Here is a 12,555-nt window from a genome sequence, read left to right as displayed (position 1 = left end):
AAATTGAATCGTTATTTATGGAAATGATGATGCACCAATTGTACCAATGCTTGTTTATCATTATTTAAAAATAACGTTAGTATTTTTTTTTTTTTATAATAGAAGTTGATAATATTGAAAATTGTAAAAGAAAAAAAATACATCCAAGCAAATAATAAATTAGGTAGTAATCAATGTAAATGAAAAGAAAAAAAAATATTTTAAATGCTTGTATGGTGTAAATATAACAAATTATATTTTCACCTGTGATTTATTATCTAAAATTTTATTTTTATTTATATTTTTTACTAACGCACTATACATGCGTAGATAAAGAAAAAATAGAATTTATTTTTAACTAAATTATCAGAGTTTTATAAATGCGTAGTTTCGTTTATCAGTTTTTATTTATTGCTAGAATATATTTTAAGAAAGATAAAAATATCGGATATTTCCAAAAAAAAACAATATATTTTTTATCAAATGGTTAAAAAAGAATAAGGTCGTATGTAATATAGTCGTTAACTTATCACAGTTTATTTGGTTATTTTTGTTTTAAAAGTTTATTTTAGCTGTTATCATCCTTGTTCATTTTTAATGATTTATTTTTAAAATTCGTATAGGGAAAATTTAAGTTTTTCCAAAACGATCGTAAGTAAAAAAAAAAAAAAAAACTATCAACAACATAAGTATAGATTAACATTCTCATTTTAGCTACTAGCAAGATGAGTTATAATCCAAGGAAAACAAATATCTATCAAATCAATTGTTTTAAAATAATAATGATTATTATTAATATTATAATTATATACTTGTTTATTTTTAAATCCAAATTCACAATAAAATTACTCGTTAAATTTGTCAATAATAAAAAAATTATAATTCAATGAAACTGTTAAAATAAATTGTCATCAATCTCCAGAACAATCAAAGAAAGTCCAAAGAATTTTAGGCAAATAATAAATTACTTTCATGCGTATTTTATAGATAATATTATAAATTTTCATGAGTCGATTACAAGTTATATTTTGTATACTTTTTAATTCAAATTTATTAAGTATATTTCCTTGATGAAAAAATTAACAAAACACCATTATTATTATTAAAGGGTAAGCTAAGTAATTTGTCAGACACGTGACAATATATTTTCTTCTTGTAAATAAGGCAACATTTATTTTTAAAATTTTAAATTTTAATCATCAAACCGACATGGTAAATGTCGGTGGTTTTTTAGTCCCGTGAGTCTAATTTTCATTCACAAAATATATATGTATAACTAACAGAGGGTTGTATTTCTATACATACATGTATACTTACTTGTTTTTTTTTTAAGTTTAGATTCTGCATACATTTGTATGCAATGAGGCGAAAAATATCCCATGACATTTTCAACCTCAAATAAATTTGTCGGATTGTCGGGGTGTGAACACGCGTGATAAAAATCATGCAACATCAATCTTTTTTTTTTTCTATTTCAAGTGCGAATATTTCTAACACGTGTCGGCACGTGTATCTGTCTACAACAACAATAAACCACAAATTTTAATCGACCAAAAAATTAAATACCAGTGAATCTTTCATTACCAAAAATATTTTTAATTTTTTTTACAATAAAAGAAATAGAAAAAAAGAGTTTTAAATAATATTTTCTATCTTAACTTTTATTTCATTTTATAAATTTATCCTCGAATTGAATATCAACAATTGCAAGTGAATAATAAATTTCTTTTCAATTTAATTTAAAGAATTTTCCTGCTTCAAATTTTCGAAATACGCAGTTTCGAATTTTTCATAATCCACGTAAAATTCATATAGATATTTTTTAAATTAATCAACAAATTTAAAAATGAATAATTAATTTTTAAAAACGCACTTATCAAGGAACATTGAACAATCATTACAAAAAAATTCCATCGAAACATTATCATAGAAATTCTTCAAAATAAAATCGAAAAAAAGTAAAAACATTGTAAATAAATTCAACACACTAATAAATTTTTTTTTTTTTCATTATAATTATAATTGTCTATTTTTTTAAATATATACTTTTTGTAATTATAATATTTTACAGTTGAATTCAAGCTAATTTCAATACATAATTGTTTGTTGTCACTGTTGACATATTTAAATTTTTAAATTTAATTTTCATATGAATTATTTATCCGACTAATTAATGATATAATTTTATTAACAAATTTTAATTATTTTTTCATAATTTATATATATTTTTAATCATTACAATTATTATTATTATTGTTATATTTTTATATTATTTTAATGATTTTTCTTTTTTATTATTTTTTGATATTATTTATTGTAATTGCAATTTGTTAATTTTAATTTTATTTCTTACAATTGATAGATAAAATTTTTATTACAAATATTATTCTTTTAAACCATCATCAATTATTTTTTTTTTTTTTACGACAATATTGGATAGATGAATGAAGAGGAAAAGAAAAAAATTAAAAAATCAAAAATAAACAAAATGTAAAATGTACAAATAATTTGAATTTAATTAATGGGATGTTGTTAACATTAACTTGGCAAGTGATTTTAATTATTTTATATATTTATTCAATTAAACAAATGTTACTCTGATTATTTATTTTTATTTTTTTTTCGTGGCATATTATTTCAGTCTTGTCACGCTGTTTTTAATATTAAAATTTTTTTATCTCATTTATTTAATTTATAATATTCTTTCATATGTTTTTCTTCTTCATTTTTATTCATTTTATTTTCTGACAATTATCATAACAATTACAAAATTCCATGCAAATAGTACATATTATTTTTATAGTACGTATACACAACTACGTATCTGTGAAGGAAAAAAAGAAAAAAACATTAGAAAATGTTATTGAGAATTTAAAAAAGAGGCAGTGATTGTGATTGTATTGAACAATAATAATTTACACAAAATGACAACTTATATTATTTATGAATTGGACAAAACAATAACAAACAAACAAACAAAAAACAATTATACTAACATGATACAATTTTTTTTATAGCCACTATCAATCTCAATCGAATAACACATTCGTTTTTTGAATCATTGAATTTACGTAAACACATTTATAATAATGATGATGATGAAAAAGCAAAACGTTTGGCTTATAATGGAAGATTAAATGAAATAATAATAATAAATGAACAATTCGATGTCAATTTATAATTGAAGAATCTAGTTGAAGACAGTGTCTAGTTTCATATCACAATAAGACTACTCAGGCCGCGCAATTATCTATTAGTATACATATTCATTAAAATTAAATTTTATATTTTTTTTTTTTTAAATTATCTTAAGCTTCATATTAATTTCATTTTCATCAAAATCTACAATACATTTTTCGGAAGATTACAATGACAATGATGGAAGAAAAATAATTCAAAATTTATCATTAATACCAAGATATATAATTCTACTCTATTATTTAATTAATATTTATCAATTATTATTTATTTTTAATTTCACAAATGACATTCTTTTTTTTTCTTTTTTTTTATTTTATTTTTCTCCAAGCAGTCTTTATTTTTATTTATTAATGTCAATGATATTCAATGTTATTTTAATTATAATAATTTTTTTTTTTTTCGTCATAATTTTATTATTACACGTCAATTGTTTAAACTCAATAATAATTATTTTATAATAATCAAGTTTTTCTTGTTAATTAGGCAGCAAAATTATTCAATAATTTTATATAATAAATTCTGATAATTATTATATGTAGAAATACATTTTTAATTTAAATGAAAAATAATTATTTTTTTTCATTTCATCATCAAACTATAATATTAATATTATTAAACCTGATTAATTGCTGTTGTCTCATTGCTTGCTCTCATTGCTGCTAGTTAATTATTTAATATATAAATGATAATTGAGAAAATAATAAATCATAATATTTTTAAAATAATTATTAATCTTATTACTTATATTAATTTTATTATTAATGTAATAATTATTAATTTCATTTTGATCTGTTTATTTCTTTCTTTTATCTTTTGTTTTCATAATTATTGTCGGAACTCACAGGCATTAATAATTTGAGGGTATTCGTGGTCCCGATTGATTGATTTTATCATTTTTTATTTTTTTTTCTCATTATTTTCTAGCACCAATGAACCCTTTTATTTTGACATTTTAATTTTTTAATTTTTCAATTGATGATTATTTATAATAATAATAATAATAATAAAAAAGAAAAAAAAATTAAATTAAGGATAATTATATTATAAAGATGATGATGATATCACATGTGAAAAAGCTTGTCATAGTTTTTTTTTTTTCTTTAAAAAAAGTATCTAGTATTATTAATAATTAATTGATTGATTTCACAATATTGGGGGTAAAAATGTACCTGAATCATCAAGATTTGGATCAATACTTGCAACAATATCACCAGTTGATGCATGCCTTGATGATACACCAGATGTTTGTCCACCATTTTGTAAACCACTTAAAGCATGACTACTTGCACTACCATTTAATTTACTTTTAGTTAATATCATTGATCCATTATCATTATCAATTGGTGGTATTTTTGATACACATTTACGTCCTCTATAAAGACGATAAAGACTGTATTGTTGTTGTTGATCTTCAATTGTTGTTGTTGTTACACGTTGTCTTGGTACATTAACTGTAACTGTTTGAGCATGATTTGACTGATTTGATAATTGATGAGATGAACGATTTGCTGTATCACTTGTTACTGAACTATTTAACATTGATGATGTCATTGATGAACCATGTGATGATGTTGTGTTTGTCGTTGTTGTGGCTGTTGTTGTTGTAGTTGTGCTAGTGGTTGTTGATGATGAAGAAGATGAAGACGACGATGATGATGATGATGAACTATTTAACCATTCATGACGCATTGCTTCATCTGGTGTCATTCGTTTTTTAATATCCCATCTAAAAATTTATTAATTAATTAATATTATTTCATTTTTCATTTATTTTTTTTTAATATAATTACTTACTCTAAACATTTACTGACAAAATCAACAAATAATGTGTCATTACAACAAAGTGCAATTGACACATTTTTATTTCCTGGTCTTCTTTTTCTTCCTTTGCTATTGACTATTGAACGTGGATTACCTTTTGAATCTATATTCAAAAATTAAAACACAAAACAATTATTTAATTGGCTAATTAAATTACAAATATATATATTTATGTATAATAATTTACCAAAAAATAATCTTCTACGTGTTGCATGAGCTATTAAATTTTCTGGTGGTGGTCCAAGTACTTCCATGATACATGCAAGTTGTTCAATTTCATTTTCACCAGGAAATAATGGATAACCAGTATATAATTCAGCCAATATACAACCAAGACTCCACATATCAATTGGTGTACCATATGGTAATCCAAGTATAACCTCAGGACTTCTATAAAATCTTGATTGTATATATGTATAAACTCTTTGATGACTGTAGCAAGATGAGCCAAAATCAATTACTTTAATTGCACTGCTACCTCTTTGTTTTAATAATATATTTTCAGGCTTTAAATCACAATGAATAATTTTTTCACGATGTAATAATCGTAAACAATTTATCAAAGAATTTGCTAGACGACGTATCAAACTTAGACTAAAGCCTTGATAATTATTTTTCTTTATAAGTTCATATAAATTAAAGCTGTAAAATAAACAAATAAATAATTATTATAAATTTTTATTATTGTTATTATTATTACTCATAGAAATATAATTAATTACCTCATCAATTCGAAACTTATGCACAAATGATTTCTAAAATAAAAATATTCAAGCATATGTATGACATTATGTTGTGAATCAGCTTCAAGATCTTTTTTTCTTAAATGATCAAGTATTCTAACTTCAATAAGTGCCTGATGATGAAATCTTTTTTTATTTCTTATTATTTTAATGGCAATATGTTGTCCAGTTTTATGATCAAGTGCTCTAATAACTTGTCCAAAACTTCCTTTACCAATAACCTCAAGTATCTCATATCTATATGAAATATGATCATGAGGTATTTTATGATAACTTCCTGTATCATCATCATAACCACTATTTTCTGATCCATCTTCACCATGTATTTTACATGCTGATAAACCTAAATACCATATTTCAGAATATTTTTCAATTTCCGTTCTTTCATATTCCGTTAAACGTGAACCATAATATTTTGTTGCTTCTTGTGGTGTCATTGGTAATCTACGACCTATTTAAAAATACAAATTAATTGATAAATAATATTATTTATTTATTTTTTTATTTATTTATTCAATTTACCATATGCATCAACATGCAAAAATGAATTTGATGAATCATGAAGTGGTGTATTGTGATTATTTGATGTTCCATTTGTTGCATTGTTGTTGTCAGTTGTGTCTCTTGATGTCTTGCCACTGCCAAGTGTCGGTAGTTTCTGTAATTAAATATAGCATAAATAATTAAAATCAATAAACCAATAATTAATAAAGCTAATCATTTTATTATCAAGATTTTATTGACAATTTATAAACTAATATTTGTTACATTTTTATTTTTGTATTTCAATTATTAAATATAACATGCACTTGAACTCTCGAGTGTGTTAATCATTTATAAATACAAGATGATGATGTTGATGATGTTGTTGATGATGCGTAAGCAATAAACATGTCGTATGACACTTTGATAATAATATATTATTTTATCTATTTTTAATTGACGTTCTATTTTATATTTAAGTGGCTATATATACTAGGCGTGCTACTGACCAGCATTAACAATTGAAAATAAAAAAAAAAATTACCTATAGAACCTATACCAAGTTACAATGTGTTGAGGTAAAAAAAATAAAATAAAATTACAGCAATAACGATGACCCAGATGTGACGCAGATGCTGCCAACGCATACAACACTCATTATCATCATCATTTTTATTATTTTTATTATTAATAATATTTATTTATTATTTAATAATAATAATAACAATTATTGTTGTAATTTAAAAGTGAATTTTACAATGGAATTTGTTAAATATATCCTGAGCATGAATTTTGTAAATAATTATAAAAACCACTGTGTAATTATTGATAATAAAAATGAAATAGTAAATAAATGAAAAAAAAAAGTAGCACGTGTATATGTAGACTTGGCAAGTTTCTGGCAAATAGAAAATAAGTTGAGGTGAAAAAAAAATTTATCTGTAGCTATGGAAAGACCAAGGTCCGCTTTTCCCGGATGCTCAAACCCACTTTTTCTTCTTTCCGGTTTACACCCTTTTACTGTAAATTTATATTGCAATGTAAGTATATTTTTTTTTTTTTTATAAAAATATATACTTTGTCTATTATTATAAATAAATAAATCAATATTGAAAGGTTGAGGGTTGTTATTATTATTTTAAAGTTGGTGTATTTTATTTGACACTGAAAAATTTGATAACAAATTGATAAATGTTTATTTTTTTAAATTTTTTTATCGATTCAAATGTATTGTAGCGAAATATATGCAAGTGGCAATACACTGCGGACACTGTGTACAATATATAATTATTTTTTATTTTTTTTTTTATTGAGCTGGGAAAAGCGGAAGTCACGTAAGTATTGGAGATATGGTGGATACCAACACTGCATACTCAATTACTTACTTGGCGACAATGTCAATTTCAATAATGGAAAAAAATATATACTTTTATTTTTCATTCATTTATTTATAATAAAATTAATTGTATTATTTTTTCAATTATTAATTGTAAATATTCTATAATTAATTATTTATAATCGAAAAACAAAAAATTATCGAAAAGAAATTTTTTGTTTTTGTCGTTTTTAATTTTGATAATAGAAAAAAAATTATAAATAATAAAATTACAGTATTATTGATTATTTGTTTATCTAAAATCAAGTAAATTATACTATTTTTTAAAATTATTTTATTAAGATTATAATTTATATAAACAAAAAAAATATATTTTTTTCCATTTTTAATTCCAATAATCGAAAAAATAAATCTATTTTTATTTTCCATTTATTTATGTAAAATAAACTCAATAATATTGTTTTTTTTTTTTTTTCTAATCATAAAACTCGTATAATTTATAAACAATAAAAAAAAAAAATAATTAAAAATATATTTTCTCATTTTCTAATAATAATTTTTTATTGACAAAAATAAAAAAAGGAAAAAATTAAATTATTTCGCAAACAATATATAAAACAATAGTAATTTTATATTTTATTATTCCTCGAAAATATATTTATAAACTATATTTACATTATATAATCTTCAATCATAAATAAATACATGCATAAAATAACAAATAAAATAAATAAATATTTCTAAATTATACAAAGGGATTTTTTTCGCATTATTTCTTATAATTTTTTTTTTATTTTTAAGTAATAATAATTCATCGTGGGCATATCTATAAATGTATATACAAAAAATGCTATAAATAAATTTCGAAATCTCCCACAATGATTAACACATTTATTCAATCTATACCCACCGAGTTTTAATATATAAAAAAATAAATTTCCAAATACTATACAATTTTTTACTATCGTAATATTGCATTAGAAATATTAGAATTAGAAAAAAAAAATTGAATAATAAAATAAATTACACCTAATATACAATCACTAATTTTCGTATGTAAAAACCAATATTAAAAAAAAAAAACATAAACAACAGATGATTGTGCATTTAAATAAAAATAAAAAAAACAATGTAACAAAATAGTTGAATACTTTGTCAATGCGTATGCCATGATCATATATCCATACGAGAATTTAGAAAGTACAAATATTATTGTACCAATCGTAACTTAAGGATAACATGTTGACTAGTAATAACAATAACAATAACAAAAAAAAAAGCAGCAGCAAGTATATGCAACAACACCTTGTGAAATTATTTTAAAAAAAAAATTTGTTAAATTAAAAAATGACGATGCAATTAAAAAAACAAATTAAAATATTATTTAAGTATAATTTTGTAATGATAGTTGATGATTGATCAAACTGCCCACGATATTCTGACAATATTATGAGTAATATAATATAGTTCTATGAATTATTGATTGAATTATTCAACATAAAATTGGACCTTGTAATTACCTCGTGTTGTATATGATTATTTTTGCTACGATTGCCATTTGTTGTTGCATTATTTATGGACGATAATGCAGTGAGGGTTGCTGATCCAACACCACCAATTGGTTTGCCACTAATTTTTGTTGTTGTTGTTGTTCCAATACCTCCACATCCTCCTCCTCCTCCTCCACTACTGACACCTCCATTGCCAATATCCTTGTGTAAATTTCCAGGACTCTGTAATTTTATTTAAATTTTCATTAGAAAATTGATGCAAAAGTTAAACAATATATGGCTTTTTTTTAGCCAAAAAGATATTAATTGAGCATAAAAAATAGGTTGTATAAATTTTTTACAGGTCAGCTTTGATTTTATAGAAGAAAAAAAAATTGCGTGGGTGCAATGAATCAGTGTATTAATACTTGTTGATTCATAAATATTTTTTTTTTTTTTTCCTCTACATTGTCTTTTATAGATACACAAAATATTAGTCATTTATTTTCTTCCACAATGTAAAATTATATTACTGAATAATTTATTCAATAATGAAAAATTTTAAAAATATTTTTTCATTATTTTATTTATCTTTTGTTGGCTCTTTTTTTTATATAAGCAGAAATTTTTATATAAAGATATGTAATTTAATGATGTAATAAGAAATTTTAAGTCTTTGTTGATTTATCATTATTATTATGTAGTCTTATTACAGAGGATAATAGTGGTGGTGATGGTGGCATGGTTGACTCCACAACAGGGTCAAATGACACATGCCTCATAAGCATGGTAAATTGTATATTATCTGTACTATGTAAACTGCATTATACAAAATAATAGAGACATGAATTTTATGCATGATTAAAAATAAATCAAAATAATAAATAAAAATGTCTGAATATTTAAAAAAAAAAAATTTATATAAATTTATTTTTGTGAATTTAAATTTTAAAAAATTCAAGGATCTATATTAAAAGGGTAAAAAGAAAAAAAATTTATTTCTTAGAAATCAAAGGATTCTTTGTGATTGCTTGGAAACGAGTTTCGAAATTTCCAAGAAAAAAAATCAAAAGAATTATAAATTATTTAAATATATTATTTATATTTTTTTAATAATTATAATTTTAATTTAATAACACGAGTTGTAAAATTAAAAAAAAAAAATAAAATTTTACTTTAAATTATTGTTGAAAATTATTATTTATATTTTAATAATGAGAGGGGTTATTGAACTGACAAGAGTATTTTTTTTCATTTGTTGACAATAATTAAATTAACATATAATATATAGAATATATTTATAATTATATGCCTACGATAAAAAACAGGCATATCTATATACAGTATTCGTACATTATGATAATGAATAATAATCATCATAATGACTTGATAAAAAATGTCTTTTATAAATTTATTGCAAGTGCATCATACAGCCAAACGAATCTATTGTTCGTTATTGCATTTTTCAATGCCTCAATTTGTCCTATCATCATTTTTTATTATCATTTATATAATTTACTATCTTACAATACAATATTTTCTTTCAGACTGTATTGTATATATCTCTATTTACAACCTTGAAAATTAACTATCACTGTATAATAATTTATAAAACATTATATTTCATCGAAACATAAATCGAAATTTATATCCATTATTTTTAAAAAAACATTAAAATATATTTTTAAATTTTTTTTAATCATTATAATTACTCAAAAAATTATATTTTAAATAACCAAACACTATTATCAATAAATTATTGAAAAATAATAATAATAAATTACTGTTATTATTATTAAAAAATTTTCTAATATTATAAAAATTTATTTCGATTTGTTAAAAAATTTTTTTTAGTTTAATTTTCTATAATTAAATTAAAGTTTTAATAATTATAGTTACTACAAAACTTATAATTTAAATTATTAATTATTATTATTTATTATTAATAATAATAAAATAATTTTTTTTTAGTTATATAAATTGTAATTAAAATTGAAATTAACATTTTAAAATTTACTCCAAAAATTATTGTTTGTTTATTTTTTTTATAAATGAATAAATTAGTTTAATAATTAATTATTTATTTATTTTTAATTAATTGTATTAAAATTTGCAATATATTGGAAAATTGTTTATTTATTAAATTATAATAATAGTGTAAATTGGAGCATAAAGAAATTACCTGTCGACACAGTGACAATAATAGTTCATAGTTCAAAAAGGCTACATGTCATGTAAACTTTAACCATTGATCAACAAATAAAATAAATAAATTATAAATTGTTAAAATATTTTACAAAAAAACCTATCATCTACATTAAAATATTAATAATAATAATTATTATTATTAATAACAATTCTATTATTTATTAATAAATAAAAAGGAAATATAAGTTTCAATTATTTTATATTTTTTTCTTTGTTTTCATTGACGCATGTGTGTATTTTTTAAAATAACATTTTCTTTTTTACATTATAGCCTTGTCTATGACCATATATTTATCTGTTTATCTATATAGATAATAATATAAATAACTAAAAAAAAAACTTACATTGTCCAATGACTTTAATTTGACATGATTCAAAGCTGGCACATCAACCATCGAACACTTTAAAAGTATCGTTGTCGTTTGACTTGGCATTTTCACAATAATTAATTAATCATTTACAAAATAATTAACAAAAAAATAAACCAATATTATCACAATAACAAAAAAATACACAAATGTTTTTTTTTTAATTTTTCCAAACAACAGCAGCAATTCACTATCTTCAAAAATTTGAAAATAAAAAAATTTTCAACTATTGAATTAAAAAATTATTGAACAAAAAAATTAACTATTCAAATCGTGAAAATTATTATAAATAAATAATAATATCGTTATGTTATAGTTAATAAAATTGTCTACAAAAAAAATCACCATGCACAAGATAATATGATGTTGCATTGAGTGTGTCTGATGATGCTGTTGCTGGTGTTATTGATGGCGGGGATGATCATTCCCATGGTGGTGCTATATATAGCAACTTAAATATATATTAACAATGAACATATAAAAAAAAAAAAAAACTACATGCAGCTGTAGAAAATAACATTTACAGCAGCAGGACTAAAACACGATCCACCACCGGACTGACAACTCTGACTGACTGGTTTTCAGTTTTCACTTAAACTTGCTTGCAACTTCTCACATACACTAATACGATTTTATTTAATACACATATAACTCTAGCTATATCATACTGTATACATACATATATATAATCATTCTTGTCAACATAAACTATACCCATTTATATTATATACATTCTCTGCATATATATTTATTTATTTGATGACTAGCAAGTCCAACACACAAAGCAACACAATCAGTTTTTGATTCATCAGCTGCTTATCACTCATACTTGTCATTATAAATTTACTCAAATATTTAATTCATTATTGGAGTAAAATTGGAGTAAAATTTCGAGTAAAATTTGGAGTAAAATTGGAGTAAAAATA

General features: G+C 21.8%; 1 protein-coding gene across 1 annotated transcript in view; it reads right to left on the bottom strand.

Annotated features, from left to right (window-relative positions):
* Positions 1-2,945: 2,945 nt before the first annotated feature.
* The window catches only part of LOC122860420 (probable serine/threonine-protein kinase clkA), a 32,289-nt gene continuing 22,679 nt past the window's right edge, over positions 2,946-12,555 (bottom strand). Inside the window, exons 4-9 of the mRNA XM_044164228.1 lie at positions 9,084-9,296; positions 6,267-6,402; positions 5,724-6,195; positions 5,189-5,643; positions 4,975-5,104; positions 2,946-4,906 (exon numbers count right to left, since the gene is read on the bottom strand). Coding sequence (XP_044020163.1) covers positions 4,324-4,906; positions 4,975-5,104; positions 5,189-5,643; positions 5,724-6,195; positions 6,267-6,402; positions 9,084-9,296 — 1,989 coding nt within the window. The 3' untranslated portion in view covers positions 2,946-4,323. The remainder of the gene's footprint in view (positions 4,907-4,974; positions 5,105-5,188; positions 5,644-5,723; positions 6,196-6,266; positions 6,403-9,083; positions 9,297-12,555) is intronic.

Source organism: Aphidius gifuensis, linkage group LG1, assembly GCF_014905175.1.
Source record: "Aphidius gifuensis isolate YNYX2018 linkage group LG1, ASM1490517v1, whole genome shotgun sequence".
NCBI lineage: Eukaryota > Metazoa > Arthropoda > Insecta > Hymenoptera > Braconidae > Aphidius > Aphidius gifuensis.
Note: the sequence above shows the minus strand (reverse complement) of the source record. Positions and strands in the feature narration are given on the sequence as shown.